General features: G+C 56.6%; 1 protein-coding gene across 4 annotated transcripts; it reads right to left on the bottom strand.

Annotated features, from left to right (window-relative positions):
• Positions 1 to 6,593: 6,593 nt before the first annotated feature.
• On the bottom strand, positions 6,594 to 15,935 carry GRB7 (growth factor receptor bound protein 7). Of its 4 annotated transcripts, none has more exons than XM_025361878.1 (15): positions 15,705 to 15,935; positions 11,405 to 11,618; positions 11,145 to 11,295; positions 10,808 to 10,964; positions 10,561 to 10,682; positions 10,393 to 10,470; positions 9,683 to 9,820; positions 9,227 to 9,337; positions 8,905 to 9,003; positions 8,567 to 8,647; positions 8,352 to 8,468; positions 8,106 to 8,166; positions 7,894 to 7,981; positions 7,694 to 7,787; positions 6,594 to 7,125 (listed from the first exon to the last, which is right to left on the bottom strand). In XM_025361878.1, the coding sequence occupies exons 2-15, from the start codon at positions 11,557 to 11,559 to the stop codon at positions 6,979 to 6,981; spliced, it is 1,599 nt and encodes a 532-aa protein (XP_025217663.1). In that variant the 5' UTR covers positions 11,560 to 11,618; positions 15,705 to 15,935; the 3' UTR covers positions 6,594 to 6,978. The 4 variants fall into 4 exon arrangements, with proteins under 4 accessions (XP_025217663.1, XP_025217664.1, XP_025217665.1 ...); XM_025361879.1 differs by lacking the exon at positions 15,705 to 15,935 and adding an exon at positions 15,449 to 15,510; XM_025361880.1 differs by lacking the exon at positions 15,705 to 15,935 and adding an exon at positions 14,919 to 15,065.
• Positions 15,936 to 16,950: the final 1,015 nt, after the last annotated feature.

The following is a 16,950-nucleotide window of genomic DNA, read 5'->3' as shown; positions in this document are numbered from 1 at the left end:
GCCAGGGTGGGCCAAGGCCGGGCAAAGAGATTCCCTGGATGGATGGGTGCGGTGACTCAGGCCTGTAATCCCAGCGCTTTGGGAGGCCAAGGCGGGGGGGATCACTTGAGGTCAGGAGTTTGAGATCAGCCTGGCCAACATGGCAAAACACCGTCTACTAAAAATACAACAATTAGCTGGGCGTGGTGGCGCACGCCTGTAATCCCAAGCTACTCGGGAGGCTGAGGGAGGAGAATCGCTTGAACCCAGGGGGCAGAGGTTGCAGTGAGCTGAGATCAGCCAGTGCACTCCAGCCTGGGCGACAGAGTAAGACTTTAAAAAAAAAAAAGAGAGAGAGATCCCTGGAATCTTTTGGGAGATTGGGGCAGTGCCAGTAGGAATGCCCTGGAGGACAGGACTCAGGGCACGGGAGTTGGGCAGGGGAATGCGGATGACAGTGCCTGTTGGTCACAGCTGTGTGAGGGTGCGGGTGGCTTACAGCTTCCCCTCCAACTCCAAGGTCAGAGGGCCCAGTTCCACTACCCAGACCCTAAGGAGATCCACGTGGTTGTCCTGAGGGGGTGGTTTCTGCCTTCCATTCTCCCTCAGTCTGCCCCAAACCACCCTAAGATAAACCTAATCCAAGTAAGAACAAAGTTCTTACGACAAAAACACAGCTCCAGTCTGGGTGCGGTGGCTCCCACCTGTAATCCAGCACTTTGGGAGGCTGAGGTGGGCAGATCACCTGAGGTCGGGAGTTCCAGAGACGAGCTTGACCAACATGGATAAACCTCGGCTCTACTAAAAATACAAAATTAGCTGGGCGTGGTGGTTCATGTCTGTAATCCCAGCTACTCGGGAGGCTGAGGCAGGAGAACTGCTTGTACCCAGGAGGCAGAGGTTGCAGTAAACCAAGATCACACTGTTGCACTCCAGCCTGGGCAACGGAGCGAAACTCCGTCTCAAAAAACGCAAAAACAAAAAAAGCGAAACAAACAACAACAACAAAAAAAACGCAGCGCCAGCTAAACAGCCCCCCAGGTGCCCATCAAAGAAAAACTTGCCCCTTCCTTGGGGTAGATGCAGCCCTGTGAGAGGGTGTCAGATGACATCATAACTCAACCCACATGGGATTGAATTTCAGGCCTCATCCCCATTTCCCAACACCGCCCCTTCCTGTATGGAAAGCCTCGGGAACCCTTGCAGAGCAGCCTCAGCGCCCTCCCCCGAAACCCCAGGATGGCCCACACCCCCAGGCTCTGCAGTCCAGTCTGCAACATCCAACTAACTCCCCCAGGATCCAACTTCTTTTCTGTCTCCCCCAGCTCAACTGAGAGCTCAGAGTCCTAATTGCCACTGCATACTCCCCCTCAAGCCCCAAAGCTGAAGTTCTGCCAACAGCACAGGACAGGAAAGCAGTCTCTGCAGACCCCCACCACTGAGCAAGTTGGACCAAGCCCTGACCTCTCTGGGCCCTCTTTCTGTCTGTTGCACCAGATCAGTACTTCACTGGTTCAAGCCTTTTTCCTGAATATACCATAAGGCTCAAGTTCCAGATAGAAAGGCAGTGTATCCCCCATCACCACCCCAACCTGCCCCTCACGCCCCTGCCAGAACCCTTGGGTCTGGGAAGCAGTTCGAAAACTGCTTATTGGATAGTTTGGAAAAAGAATCCTTCCAAGTGGCTTTGGGCTCTCCTCTCTGTGTCCTGTCCTTCCTCTTTTCGTCCCTCATCAGGGTGCCTGGCACTGGGGCCCAAGGAAGGAGCCAGGCAGGGTCCCTGACCTGATGTTGAACCCTCGGGCCTGTCCACCACCCGTGAACTTGGATGTTGCAGAACTGGCCAGGGCTTTGTCTGGATGCCCCGCCCATGGAGGTGGGCTCCCCTAGAATCATGCCCATCCCCATCCCAAAGTCCAGAGCGTTGGCAGCAGTCCTCCCTCCCCTCCACACTTGAGCAGGCAGGGAGGCCAACACTGTAGCCACACCCTCCACAGAACCCCTACCCTAAAGGCCCATAGTGCTGCCAAGGATGGCAGTGTGCCCTGGCACCCGGCTCCCACCAGCCACGCTGGCCCCGGGAAGCCAGAATGTGTGATGCATGGCAGGCAGCACTTCGTGTCAACTCCCCAGATGTGGGCTCTGTCACCCTCTCTCAGTACTGGGTCCTCCTCTGCATGGAAAGATGATGAGGAATTTCCCCTTTGCCCTCAAGATTTTTTCTGAAATGGTTTTAATAAGTACATATAATTTTACAATGAAACCCAATAAATCAATTTTGAAAAGACAGTATCTGAGGTCCCAGCCCCCTTCCTCTCCCCCAGAGAAGCCCCTGCTTCCCCTCCCACTAGCCTGGATTTTCTCAGAACCACAAGCTTCCCCAATCTAGCACTGTAGCTGTCCTTGGCAGTCCTTTCTGCTGTCTGACCAATGTAGGTCATGCTGCAGTCTCTGAGGTAGAGCAGCAGCCTTCCCACATCCTCAGAGCTGGGGGATCTTACCCGGGGGTCCCACTGTGAGCTGGCCCTGAGAGGGTCCCTGTCCCCCCAAACTCTTAGCAGCTATATCTCCAAAAAGCCAGAAATCTTAGACACTCACCAAGAATGGGCTGCTGCTGGTCTCAGGTAACCAGATCAGGGCCAAGTGCTGCCCCCTCTAAGGGCTCCCAGCAGCCTAGTCCCTCACAGTGGCCAGCACTGAGAAGGGAGGGGGCAGAGAACAAAGGCTAGAGCAGGGCAGGGCTGCATTTCACCACCTGCCACTGGGCTGAGTCTGGCCTCTGTCCCGAACTCCCTCTCTGACCCCAGGTGAGTCCCTGTCTTTGTCTGAACCTCAGTTTCCCATTTGTGAAGTGGGAAGGACATCTGTCTCACAGTCTCCAATTAGCCGATTAACAGAGAGGCTTTATCCCTGCCCAGTGCCTCAGGCTGTGAAGGGACACTGGGTCCTCTTTTTGTGCAGTCTAAACCCCTGGACATGCTGAAGAGGCGACTCACCTTGACCCCTTTCTCTCACTCCAGCCTGGAACCCTGGCACCCACACCTCAGAGGTGGACCTGGGCACCCATGGCCAGCCACAGAGCTGACACCACCCTGTTCGGTGCTCGAGCCGCAGCCTGTGGTGGGGATGGCTCTGGGAACCGTGGCAGGTGGCAGGCAGCAAGTTGCACTGGGTCCTGCCTCCAGTCCTGCTAAAAAGAAGCAGAATCTGCCACCCTTCCTGCCGTTGGGCTGCAGTAAGTTCTTCCAGCAGATTCCCAGGAGGTCCCAGGCTGGGGTGTGCATGAGACCTCTCTGCCCACCTCTGTCTGCCAGGCCTGGTCCCAGCTTCCCAGCCTGGGGTTAGCCAAGGATGGGGGTGCCTTGGTCAGGAGTGGCTGCCAGGGCTGCCAAGCCCCGCTCAGGGGTTCATTGTAGAGGCTGCACGGTCTCAAGGTCAGCTCAGGACAACCCTCCAGGCCAGAGACCATGGCTGCAGGAAAGGGAGGGGCTCTCTAAGGGAGGACCCCCGTAGGCCACTATTGCTGTCACTGTGGCTGAGGAATGCCACCTGGACGTCAGCCAGACAGGGGAAGCAGAACATGCCCAGACCTGGTCCTCAGACCTGGGTTAGAATCTTGGCTCTCCCACTGTGATCTGGGGCCAGGCTGCCCCCCGGGCCATCAGTGTCCTCACCTACAAAACGGCGTCTCACCACCTCCTGTCCAGGCAGTCCCAAAGATTTGAGGAGGGGCTCTCCATGAAAACATATCAGTATCTAATAGAATATCCAAGCATATACAAAGGTGGAGAGGATAATTTAACAAATCCCCACATACCTAGTACCTGTCACCAAGCTTCAACCAATATCAACAACCAATGTCAACTCATGGCCATACCATGACTATGCCCACACTCTCTCCTTTAACCTCTGGATTTTATGTTTTTATTTTTATTTTTTGAGACAAGGTCATGTTCTGTGGCCCAAGCTGGAGTGCAGTGATGTAATCATGGTTCACACCAGCCTCGACCTCCTGGGCTCAAACCATCCTCCCACCCCAGCCTCCCAGGTAGCTGGGACCACAGATGCATGTCACCACACCTGGCTAATTTTTTTATTTTTTATTTTTGTAGAGAGAGGGCCTCACTGTGTTGCCCAGGCTGGTCTCAAACTCCTCCCACCTCAGCGTCCCAAAGTGCTGGGATTACAGGCATGACCCACTGTGTCTGGCCACCTCTGGGTTATTTTAAAAACAAAGCTTCAGCATTACTCAGTATACCCAGGTAATAAACCTGCACATGTACTCCCTGAATCTAAAATAAAAGTTGAAAAAGAAAAAGAATAAAAACAAAGCTGAGACATCATATGATCTCACCTTTAAATACTTCGTAATGAATTTCTTAAAGATAAAGGCTTAGAAAAACCATAACTGCAATACCATTATTACACTTTAAAAAGTTAGCCATAATCCCTTAGTATCATCAAATGTCTGATCAGAATTCAAATTTCCCCCAGTTGCTCATAAATGCTTTTTACAGTCAGTCTGGATTTGAATCAAAGGTCAACACATCATTTGGTTGATAAATGTCTAAATTTCTTGAAATCTAGAGATTGCCCATCTTTTCTTATAATTTTGTTGCTGTTGAAGAAGAAACTGGGTTGTCTGTTCTGTAGAATTTCCCAATCTGGATATTTGTCATTGTTTCCCTTGTCTTTCCTGTAAACTAGTTGTTGAATCCAAGGAATCAGATTCAAGTTTGGTGTTTTGACAAAAACAATGACTAGTTGGGGTTCACATGTCTGCAGGAGGGTCTGTCTCCTGAGTTGAGCAGCAAGTTCAGGTGCAGTCAATCTGATACATTTATTAACGAGCTCCCATCAGGTAAAAGCTCAAACTAAAAAACTCTTAGACAAGGCTGGGCACGGTGGCTTGTGTCTGTAATCCCAGCACTTTGGGAGGACAAGGTGGGTGGATCACTTGAGGTCAGGAGTTCAAGGCCAGCCTGGCCAATATGGTGAAACCCCGTCTCTACCACAAATACAAAAAATTAGCCAGGCATGGTGGCAAGCGCCTGTAATCCCAGTTACTTGGGAGGATGAGGCAGGAGAATTGCTTGAACCCAGGAGGTGGAGGTTGTAGTGAGCTGAGACCGTGCCACTGCATTCTAGCTTGTGCAGTAAAGTGAGACTCCATCTCAAAAAACAAAATAAAAAAACCTCTTAGACAAAAACATAGATTGGCGTGAGCAGTGGGCAGAGGCCAGACATCTGTCTCACAGTCTCCAATGAGCTGATTGACAGAGAGGCTAACAATAGAATATTATCTAGGCTTAATTGGAGGCACAGGGGAGTGGTGGATTTATTTATTTATTTATTTATTTACTTTTGAGACTGAGTCTTGCTCTTGTTGTCCAGGCTGGAGTGCAGTGGCATGATCTCGGCTCACTGCAACCTCCGCCTCCTGGGTTCAAGCGGTTCTCCTGCCTCAGCCTCCCTAGTAGCTGGGATTACAGGCGCCCGCCACCATGCCCCAGCTAATTTGTGTATTTTTAGTAGAGATAGGGTTTTGCCATGTTGGCCAGGCTGGTCTCGAATTCCTGACCTCAGCCTCCCAAAGTGCTGGGATCCGCCTGCCTCAGCCTCCCAAAGTGCTGGGATCACAGCTGTGAGCCGCCACGCCCGGCCAGGAGTGGTGGATTTAGATTTGGGAAAGATCGCTCTGGGTGCTGAAGGATGTGTTGGAGAGCGAAGCCAGATGCAGAGGGCTGAATGCTAGCAGGTTCCATTTATATGGCTTTCTGGAAGGGGCAGAACTAGGACAGAAAGGTTTCAGGTTGGGGAGGAGGGAGCAGGGTTGGTAGTAGGGGACACAGGGACTTGTTGGGGGCAATGGGGCTGTTCTGTGTCTTGGTGGTGGGGCTGGATGCATAACTGTGTACATGCTGGGGCCAACTGTCCCACCAGCTAGTCCAGGACCAGCGGAGGACAAGCATGCTGTTGGACTAATCTGCAACTCCCAGGCCCTGTTAGTTACCCCTCTAGGCTTAGACTGTCAGAAAATCTCTCTGGGATGATGGTCTCTTGTCCATTCACTTAGCAATGACTGGGCGCCCACTATGTGTCAGGCTGCATGGTGGGCACTGGAGACTCTCAGATAACCATGACCACTCCTGCCCTTGAGGAACACCCAGGCAGGCAGGGACATGGCCTCGATCCATTTGACACTTTCACCAAGGCCTCCACAGGTGCCCACCTCTCTGGTTCTCCCCCCCACGCCTTTTTTTTTTTTTCCAGACAGCGTCTCACTCTGTCACCCAGGCTGAGTGCAGTGGTGCAATCTCAGTTCACTGCAGCCTTGATATCCCAGGCTCAAGGGACAAGGGATCCTCCCACCTCAGCCTCCTGAGTAGCTGGGACTACAGGTACCCACCACCACGCCCGGCTCATTTTTTTATTTTTTGTTGGGATAGGGTCTTGCCATGTTGCCCAGGCTGGTCTCAAACTCCTGGACTCAAGTGATCCTCCTACCTTGGCTTCCCAAAGTGCTGGGATTATAGGCGTGAGCCACCACGCCCAGCTCTGGTTCCCTTCTTGACTTCAGCCAGCCAGGCCTTGCTAGACAGAACTCATAGGTATATCAAAAAATAATCTTTATTGTCACTGGTATAAAACAGAGCAGATCAACTGGCCTCTCAGTCTGTACAGAGTGTGGGGCATGAGACTGCCTGGGCTGCCCCCAATTCTCCCATAATGCCCTGCCCTAGAGCAGTAACTCCGGAGCTAGGAGAAGGGGAGGGGCCACCCCAGGCCTTCCCTTGAGGAGAGGGGTCAGGAGTGAACTGGAGCAGGGGCTGGTTTCTACCTGAGGGAGGCAAAGAAGCAGAGGAGAAAACTGGAGTGGGGGAACCCTTCCGCTCCTCATCCCGTTCCCCGCTGCCACGTCCCAGAGTCCACTGGATGGGTGGAGAGGCGGTGGGCAGCCTGAAGGCGGGCTGAGGCATGAGCCAGTCCATGGCCTGGTCAGAGGGCCACCCGCGTGCAGCAGTGGCGCAGCAAGCATGGCAGGATGCCGCGGTTCAGCTGGTGGAACTCCACGAGCTGCAGCAGGTCAGTGAAGCGGGTCTGGCCATCATCCATGCTGAAGTACAGGCGGCCCTCCTCCTCGCTCTGGGGTACAGTGCGGGGGGGAAGGTCAGGGAGGGGCCCGAGGCTTAGGGAGCTCCCTCCTGGGCCAGGGCCCCATCCATTTCATTTTCTTCTTTTTTCTTTTCTTTTCTTTCTTTTCTTTTTTCTTTTTTTTTTTTTTTTTTTTTATTTGAGACAGGGTTTTCTCACTCTGTCATCCAGGCTGGAGTGTGGTGGTGCCACCATGGCTCACTGCAGCCTTGACCCTCTGGGCTCAAGCAATGCTCCCACCTCAGCCTCCTGAGTAGCTGGGACTACAGGTGTGCACCACCATGCCTGGCTCATTTTTAAATTATTTGTAGAGATGGGGGTCTCCCTGTGTTGCCCAGGCTGGTCTCGAACTCCTGGGCTCAAACCATTCTCCCACCTTGGCCTTCCCAAGTGCTGGGATTACAGGTGTGAGCCACCGCACTCAGCCTCCCACTTCTTGGGCAGGGAAAAGGGAGACGCACTAGGGGCCAGGGAGCCTCTGGAGGGGGCTGGTGAGGAGGACAGGTTGCTGGGAGTCCTGTGTCTCATTGCAGGACTCCGGGGACGCAGGGAAGCTCACCGGCAGGATGAGATAATGCTTCACTTTCTGCAGGTGGCACAAAGAGAGGACAAAGCCCTGGGGGTTCCGCTGACTCTCCCGGACCAGGAACAGGCTGCCAGAAGACAGGAGATAGGGCAGCATTACCCGAGGACCCATGGCTGCCACCTGGACCCCGGTCTCTCTTATCCCTGGGTCTGTTGCCCGGCCCTGCCCCTTACCCGTCTACTAAGCCCTGCTGTCCAATAAGCCGCTGGCTCTCCTCACGGGAAATGCGCCCGTGGAACCAGAGTTGGGTGCGGTGGATGGCTGCGGTGGGGAAGGACATGGGCAGTCACTTTGGGGAGGGGACCCCTATAGCATCTGCTCCCCACTGAGAATGCAAAGAGAAGTCGAGGCAGCCCCTGCCCCAGGACTCAGGGCCATCACACACCTGCACTGAGGCTCGTGCCGGAGGCCGGCGTAGGCAGGCTGAGGCGGTGGTTTGTCTTCTTCTGTGGAGCAGTGGGAGATATGGGAGAGTCGGGGTGTGCTTGCGGGCATTACCCAGCACCTCAGGAAGGTAGAGCACTTCTCCCCAGCCAGGGGGCCTCCCCCTGCCCCTCTTCCTCCCTCCTATTTCAGGGATCCCACCCAGAGAGTGGGTCCCCAGCACAAACACACAGGCAGCAGGCCTCACCCTCCAGGCGTGGGCCTCCTCCAGGGCCACACTCAGAGCCTCCCGGGGGTTCTCGATGACGCGCCCAGCATGGCCAGAGAAGTCCATGGCCACCAGGGTATTATCTGAGACACTTCTCTGGAGATGGAAGGAGAAGGGAGAGGTCAGAACAGGGCCCAGGTACCCCTAAGACAGGGCCTGCGTGCCCACCCTTCCATCCCCTTGTGCGCACTCACCAAGGGTGGGGAACCCAAACAAGGCGGACGCAGATGGCGAGACTGTGCCTGCTGGTAATTCCTGTACAGCTGCACCCCGTACTGGGGGTGGGGAGAGAAAGAGCGCTTGAGGTCGAGAGGTCCTGGGGGCGTGGCTGTGACCCCCCTTCAAACCAGGACTTGCCTAGACTAGGGCTGTATTTCTGCCTTCAATGGGCACTTCCTGTAACTTCAGGCTTGGACTGAGCGTTATCAGAGAGCAAGGCTGTGATGCCCTCCTAATTCCTGAGACTTCCTGGGGGCAGAGCTGGGAATCCCTCTGGCCAGGTCAGCCCCCCATGCCACTCCCAGGGTCTCACCTTGAAGAGGCGGAAGGCAGCCAGCCAGCAGGTGCGGCTCTGCTCATCTTCACTGCAGAAGATCCGAAGCCCCTTGTGGCCATTTCGAAGCTTGTTGGGCTGCGGAGAGAGGAAACTGGCTGGTCCCGTATCTGCCTTTGGGACCACATGTCTGTCCCTGCTCCACAGAGCACAGCAGGATCCAGGGAGTTTCCAGCAGGCCAGGGTGCAGGGAGAGGAGTCTGGGCATCTGAATTGGGACTCAGAAGCCCTAGGCAGGATCCAGGGGCCTGAGCAGTTCCTGCTTCCGCAGGCCAGGGGCCAGGCCTGGTCAGGTCTTCACCTTGACACAGAAGCCGAAGTCGGTGGGCATCCCGTAGAGCTTGCGGCCTTGCGTCACCACGTACACGTTGGACTCGTTCACATCTGCCACGTACTGCAGGTGCCTCGGATCCTGAGCAGCACGAGTGAGCAGGACTTGGTACAGGTGGACCCCACCCGCTATTACCTCCCCCCACAAGCCAGGTGGGGAGATTTCAGGACCAGAGAGGGGCAGGGGAGTGCCCAGGGTCACATAGCAAATAGAAGTAGAGCCAGGACTTAAACTCAGGTCATCTTTTCTCCTGCTACCTCCCTGGGCAGGTGAGCTGGGCAAGGATGTAGGGAGAGATGGTAAACTGGAGGTGGTTGGCCTGGGGGGTACGGGGGGAGAAGGGCTCAGGGGTTCCAGCAGAGAAGGGGCAACTTCTAAAAGGACCAGGGACTGCAGAGGCTGGAGCTGGCACTCTCAAGACCTCACCTTAGAGGTGCCCTTGGTGGAGTAATAGAGGCCAGATCGGCGCAAGAAGCAGAAAAAGCGTTTCCAAAGCTTCCGTCCTGAACCCCGCAGCTGCAGAAAGCCCTGGATCTCAGGGAAGCTGCCAGCATTCAGGAAGTTCTGAGCCAGAAAAGAGAAGAGAGTGGGAGGTCTGACCTCCTCCCTTCCCCTCTACCACCAGGACGTCTTCTCTTTCTTTTGGAGATGGGGTCTTATGCTAGTGCGGTGGCATGATCACAGCTCACTGCAACCTCGACCTCCCAAGCTCAAGTGATCCTCCCACCTCAGCCTCCCAAGCACCTGAGACCAGGCTCATGCCACCATTCCTGGCCTTTTCCTTTTCTTTTTTTTTTTTTTTGGAGAGACAAGGTCTCACTATGTTGCCCAGGGTGGTCTCAAACTTCTGGGCTCAGGTAATCCTCCTGCCTCAACCTCCCAAAGTGCTGGGATTACAGGCATGAGCCACCACACCCAGCCCACCCTCAGGTTTTTACAAGGAAATGCTCCACATGCATTTCTCGCCCCCATTTAACAGAAGAAACTGATGCTCAGGCAGGGAAAGTGACTTGTCCCCAGTCACACAGGACTGTGGTTTGGCTCTTTCTACCACATAGAGGGGAGGCACAGGACCTAAGGGCGGAGAAGCACTGGTCAGTTCTGGGGAGTCGTGAAATTGGGGGGGGTCTCCCCACCTGGATGAGGTCTTCATGGGATATACCAGTGTGTGCATCGAGACAGCTGGAGACCATTTTTTCTGGGAACAGGGAGTGCTGAGGGCAGAAAAGTGTCAGGGGTCAGGGCTCCAGTGTCCGGTTCAGGCTCAGGGCATCCCAGCGCCCAGACAGCCCTCACACACTCACTGGGGAGCTCTTGAACAGTTCGTACTTGGCGAAGTTTTTCCGGAAGACGAAGCGGCTATCTCCGCCCACGGGCCAGGCAGCCTGCACTTCCACCACGGACTCGTGGTCCTCCAAACCCCGCTCTGGGGTCAAGGGCAAAAAGCAGGAGTTATTGGAGATCAACCAGATCTCCCAGATGAGTCACATGCCTAGCCCAAGATGCGAGACATCACCTTCCGGCCTGGGTAGTTCCATGCACCCGACTTACCCAGTGCTAGGTGGGGGTGGCACTCCACCAGCCCCCAGGTCTCGTCGCTCAAAGCGTGAGCTCGCTGCACCAGCATTTCACACACATGGCGAGCTGTGGCACCTGCCGCCACCTCCACAGACCTGCAGGCCCCGTCCTCACTGTACACCTTTACTACCTGTGCCCCAGGAATTGCAGATGACTTGAGGGGAGGCAAAGGGTGATTCCTTCCCTTTCCGCACCTGCTAGACCCTCAGGGACTCCTAACCAAGATCCCCCGCCTCCATGGAAATGGCTGTCTATCTCCCACAGATCCAGAACCCCGCATCCCTCCCTTCCCTTCCGAGGGACAACTCACATGGGGGCGGCTGGCATCGCGGGGGAGCAGCCCTCTTGCACTAGAGGGGCCCCCAAGAATGGGGCTCTGTGAGGGAGGACTGCAGAGCTCAGGGAAGGGGTTGGGGATGGAGGGGAGGGAGGTGGCACGCCGCTCCTCCTCTCGAAGTTTCCTGTGGCAAGAAGAAAAAGGGAGAGAGATGTGGGGAAAGGAGCAGTGGCCTGCAAGCCTCTGTGTATTATCCAGCACTGACCTCCCCCAAGCCCCACATCCCATCGTACCTGCCGGTGGTTGGGATGAGGAGAGGCTGGGACCTCTTTACCTCCTCAGGCAGAGGGGTATCAGGGGGCCGGGGAGTCCCAGGAGGGGTCCCGGGGGCTGGGCAAAGGTCTTCCGGAGAGCTGCCAAGATGAGGTGGAGACAGATCCAGCTCCATGGCATCTGAGGGAGAGAGGGGCAGAATGGAACCAGTTGTGTCAGTTGTGTGCCCTTGTCCTGGGGAGAGGGGACTAGAGAAATCAGACCTCCTGACCTCACACGGTGGTTAGGGTGCCCCTCAGAGTTTACCTAGTACCTCACTGCTCTAACTGGAGTTTCCCTGAAGCCCTTGGGGAAGGACAGAATGAGCCTCATTTTATAAAAGGGGACACTGAGTCTCTGAGAAGGAAGCATTCTTACCCTCAGTCACAGGTGAGTCGGGGAGTAGAACCTGGTGCCCTGAGTCACAGGTGAGTCAGGAGTAGAACCTGGTGTTTAGACTCCAAGTCCAGTGCTCTTTCTGTTTTGTTTTTTGTTTTTTTTTTTTCACTGCAACCTCTGCCTCCTGGGTTCAAGCGATTCTCTTGCCTTAACCTCCCGAGTAACTGGGATTATAGGTGCATGCCACCATGCCCAGCTAATTTTTGTATTTTTAGTAGAGATAGGGTTTCACCACGTTGGCCAGGCTGGTCTCGAACTCCTGATCCGTCCGCCTTGGCCTCCCAAAGTGCTGGGATTACAGGCGTGAGCCACTGCGCCCAGCTCCAGTGCTCTTTCTTTAGCACAAAGTTGCTCACAGGAAGAGCTGAGGGTCCACCCACCACAAGCCTGGTGGTCACAACAGATTTCACAACCCACACACTCTCAGGCTCAGCCCTCAGGGTCAGGGCAAAGGTCCACTCCTTTGCCTCCACGCGTGGGGCACTCACTGCTCCAGGCACTGCCCGGGTTTTTCCAGCACTGTGTTGCCAGACCCAGTTGCCAGAGCCTGTTCGTACCTGGTGAAGTTTGGCCTGCCCAAGGGATGAGTGATGCAGAGGGGAGAAGGAGGTGGGGAAGGATGGGAGCCAGAAAGTCAGGAGAGCCGGCTCCGCTTCAGTGCAAGGGGGAGAGCAGACCTGGGGTAGGCGTCCTGGCCACAGCAGCCCCTAAACCTTGCGTACCCTCCCCAGGCCATCCTCCTGCCCAACTCTTTCCTGAGGCTCCAATGCTAGAGCCACTTCCTCTGAGAAGCCTTCCTGGCTTTCCACATTCTGAGTGAACGACTCCCTCTCAGCACTGTGCAGGGGCTACATCATCCATTACTGCGCACCTGTCCTATCCACTCATTTGTCCAAGGGTACCCGGTACCCCCAGGCAAGGCCAATCTCACCCATGTCTTATCACTTACAGGGGCTGCACAGACACTCAGGACAAGTAAAGACAGGAGGGCCGGCAAAGGCGAGCACTAGAGGTGGAGGTGGGGCTGGCCCCTCCTCAGGAACCAGGCAGACCCCTTTGGCTGGACTGAGACCTGGGAGAACCTGCAATCCCAGCCCCTAGCCTGTTCTCCGAACACTGGGCCAGTACTATGAGGCCACCTGGGATTGACCCCTCAGGAGGGCACAGGCACCTGACCCCTCAGTGAGGGCATCAGGGGATTTGGGGGACAGGTGAGTCAGGGCAGGCGGGACAACACTGCCTAGGGCTCTCCATTCAACCTTGACTCATCCACACAACTTCCTGGCTTAGGAGAAACAAAAACAGCCCTGCCTCTACCCTCCCCCAACCTCCCCAACCCAATGGTAGCCACAGCCGAATGGGGGAGGCATGGGACTGGGAACAGGATGGGGGAGGAACATGTGGGGCCTGAGGCTCCTCTGACATCACCTCCTCCTCCCCACCCTCGGCCTAGCTCCAGGCCAGGTGGGACCTGTGATCTGCTCTCACCCCCAGTGCCAAACCACCGCCTTGCCAGGGAGTCCCTCACCTGGGAAAGAGAGAGGCAATGCCCAGCCTGGATTCAGAGGCCCATTTGGAGAGAAGCCAGCGTCCCAGCGGTGCCCCTCCCCACCCAAAGCATCGCTCAGAGCCCCCACCCCGTGTGGATGAGGTTCCTCCCGACACATTCTCCTGGGTGTCCCGGGCAGAGGGGTACCACAGGAGCAGGAGCAGAAAGGGAAAACGCTCAAAAAGACAGACAGACAGGATGAAAGGCCAGGGAGGGGGCCCAGGGTCCTGCCAGGAGGGGCAAGATATACCCACCACCCGCTAGCAAGAGACACCAGCACCTCAATATCAGAACACGATCCCCCACTCCCACCCCAGTCTACCCTCCAAACAGCCCCGGTCTCCAAACAGCCCTGGTGACTTCATTCCAGGTTGCAGGGGGCCAACAGTGGGGTGGGGAGAGGAGCAGAGAATTCAGGAGGGCAGCGCTTGGAACGGGTTAGAAGTGGATTTGAATCACATTACAGCCTGGCCTCAGAGATCAGAGAGGGCCAGCCCAAGGCTGGGGTTTGCCTTCAGATCCCCCCACCCGGGCCCTTCAGCCCCTTCTAAGGCTGGAGGCGGGTGGAATCCTCAAGACCAAAGGGGTGAGCAGGGAGGGGAAGGGGTCCTGGCTGTAGGCCTGGCAGCTTAGAGATCTGGAGTTTTGAAACTGAGGCACCGGGAAAGTTTCGGTTGGAAAAACCGACCCCCAAAATCAGTTTGTCCCCTCAACGAGGTAACTCCGGCGGTGTCTTCCCAGCTGCCTCCTCCCCCAGTGGCTCCGGCCTCACCCGCGTTCCCGTCCTCCCAACCTCCTTGTTTACTTCCTGAATCACGCCCCACCTGGCTGGCCCTAAGGGCGGGTGGCGGGGCCCGGTGTTCAGGGCCAACAGAAAACAACTCTACTTCCCAGAGTAGGGGGAAGGGCTTGCGGGACTGAGGCCTGGGCCAGGGGCCTGGATGTGGCGGGAGCGTCCCTGTCCGCCCAGTACTCCACGCCCCGCCCCCACGGGACAGGCTTATAACCTTTTAGGGTGCAGGGCCCAGGTGAGAAGGTGAGAAACCCCTGGATGACTCCTAGTAAAAGGGAGGACCCGGGACTCTGAGGCCCCGCCCACTCTCACTCAGGAAAAATACCCAGTGAGAGAAGGCGGGGCAGCTCTTTTAAAGTTTAATTTGGGAAGAATGCTGGAGTGTCTGTGCGGTTAATCATTACAGGCTGCCTGCTTCCATGAGGTCCCCCCACCCCGCACACAGCAGGATATCAGGAGAGAGCAGAGTCCAAGACCGGCGGACCAAAAGGGAGCATTCCTGGTGGGCACTGAGGCTGGAGCGGGGCGGCGAGGGGGGGTTCCACCTTGCCGGCAGGTGCATTCTCTGTCCTCAATCTGCCAGGGAGACCCAGACCGGGTACCTGGGTCTCTCCTCAGCCTCATCAAGCAGAGGAAACAATCTGCCATCGCCTACCCCACTCTCCCCAGGCCCCACCGCACTGCAGAGCCGCTCACCCACCCCTCTAGCCTTCCTGGCCACTTCATGCTGAAGCCAGGAGGGACCCCGGCTCACCCGGCCTCCACTTTCCCACCCGAGGGCCGGAGGCGGTGTTGCTGAGCAGGGCATACAGTCTGGAGAGATGGAGCCTCAACAATTTAGAGGATCCCTCTCCTTCACCGTCCTCCAAAGTGGAGGGGGCCCTCCCCACATCTCCCCGCAGCCCGCGGAGACGTCTGTCTTAGAGACTTGGGGAAACCCAAACTGGGGTAAACTGGGCGAGCCAGGGAGTGAGGGCGGCTCTCCCAGGGTGTGCGGGGAGGGGCCAGTTTCAGCGGGAAAGCCAAGTCGGAGGAGAGAATCAGGTCTTCCTTCCCGTTCTCGCTGCTGGCTTCGGGGAGGTGTACCGGGAGGGAACAAGGAGGGCTGGAAACCAGGATGGGAACGAAAGAGGGCGGGTGGGGAGGAGGGGGCGGGGTGGGAGATGGGAGGAAAAGAGAAAAGTGGGAGGCCGAGCAACCCAGCAGGAGACCCAGCCTTTCCCTACCGGCCCCCAGACCGGCCGTGCCTGCCCCCAAAGGATGAATGCCCGCTTGGGTTCTTACCTGAACCCCGAACATCAGGACACCCGGCTGGGACCACGTCTTCAGGGAGGGAGACGCCAGGCCCTTAAGTACCTGTCCCCCTCCAGCCCCCGCCCCGGGCCTGACATCACCGAGCGGGGGAGGGGGAGAGCCAGGTGGCTCCAATCCGCCCACCTGGGCCGACGGCCAGTTCGGCCGGAGACGGGCACAGCCTGGGGCTGTGCGGCTGGGGGTTGCCTGGCAGGCTGTTGTCTGAGACCGATCTCTGTCCCCTTACCTGGAGGAGCCCCAGCAGGAGTAGCAGGACACCCGTTCCGAAGTCTGGCTCCGTCTAGGAAACCCCAGATTCCTGGATTTTATTTCAGATCCACTCCCGCTTCTCTACAGGTGGTAGGAGGGTGTCCCGACTTCGGACAGAGAAGTCAGGGCCGGGGGAGCCCTGTGTGTCCAGATTCCAGGCCCAAGGAAACTAAAATTATCTTGGGCAGATGGGGGCGTGTCCAGGGGAGGCGCCTGGGAGGAGGAAGCCTGGGAGGAGGGTGGGGACTCCCTGACACTCTACGCCAACTGGGATTGTTTTTGCCCTTCCTAGCCTGGCAGCAGGTGCCAAGAGAGGGTGCAGGTGCCTAGGAAGAGGCGGGGAAGACAGCCGAACAGACAGCACCAACAGCGAAGATCAAGAGTCCCGACCACCTGGGAGGGCGGGGGGAGGGTCTGAGGGCTGCGAGGTAAAGGGAACCACCCGTCCACTCCTCCCAAACATCCTCCCTGAACCTGGTCTGTTCATTGGCCAAGCCAGGGGGCACTTCTGCAGCTCTGGATCCCACCCCATGGGGCAAAGAGCACCCTGCCAAGGAGGGACGCCAGCCACGGGGGTGTCCAGCAACATGGCCTGCCCGTCGATCTGCAGGCACCCATACCATGGTGGCTGTGCCCTGGCCCCTCAGAGGCACCCAGGGTAAGCCCCTCCCCCGCCCCCCACCTTCTGAGCAAAGTCCAGAGTCTTGGCTTCCCCTTTAAAATCGAGGGGCTTAGGCTGGGTGGCACAGTGGGAGAAGCCATGGTGACCCAGAGAAAGCTCTGGCCTGGGCCCCTGGAGATTCCTCTTAGAGGGATCACTTTATTTTTTTGAGACAGAGTCCTGCTCTGTCACCCAAGCTGGAGTGCAGTGGCGCCATCTCGGCTTACTGCAAACTCCGCCTCCTGGGTTCAAAAGATTCTCCTGCCTCGGCCTCCTGAGTAGCTGGGATTACAGGCCACACACCCAGCTAATTTTTGTATTTTTAGTAAATCGGGGTTTCTCCACGTTGGCCAGGTTGGTCTCGAACTCCTGACCTCATGTAATCTGCCCACCTCGGCCTCCCAAAGTGTTAGGATTACAGGTGTGTGCCACCACACCCGGCCTGAGGGATCGATTTAGTTCTCTCAGGGATCACTTTAGCTCTCTAGTTCAGCACTGGGCAAACAGGGTACTTGGGAGAAGGGTTGGGAGGCAGAAATCAAAGGCTGTGGCCACCACCCAG

Source organism: Theropithecus gelada, chromosome 16 (assembly GCF_003255815.1).
Source record: "Theropithecus gelada isolate Dixy chromosome 16, Tgel_1.0, whole genome shotgun sequence".
NCBI lineage: Eukaryota > Metazoa > Chordata > Mammalia > Primates > Cercopithecidae > Theropithecus > Theropithecus gelada.
The sequence above is the reverse complement of the archived record's forward strand: the minus strand, read 5'-3'. Positions and strand labels throughout refer to the sequence as shown.

Excerpts from the sequence above, each read along its gene's own strand:
- GRB7 (XM_025361878.1), bottom strand. The coding sequence starts at position 11,559 with ATGGAGCTGGATCTGTCTCCACCTCATCTTGGCAGCTCTCCGGAAGAC. Across the intron at positions 10,965-11,144 it reads GCGATGCCAGCCGCCCCCAT|GTAGTAAAGGTGTACAGTGA; the intron begins GTGAGTTGTCCC and ends CCTGGGGCACAG. Across the intron at positions 7,788-7,893 it reads CAGCAGGGCTTAGTAGACGG|CCTGTTCCTGGTCCGGGAGA; the intron begins GTAAGGGGCAGG and ends GTCTTCTGGCAG.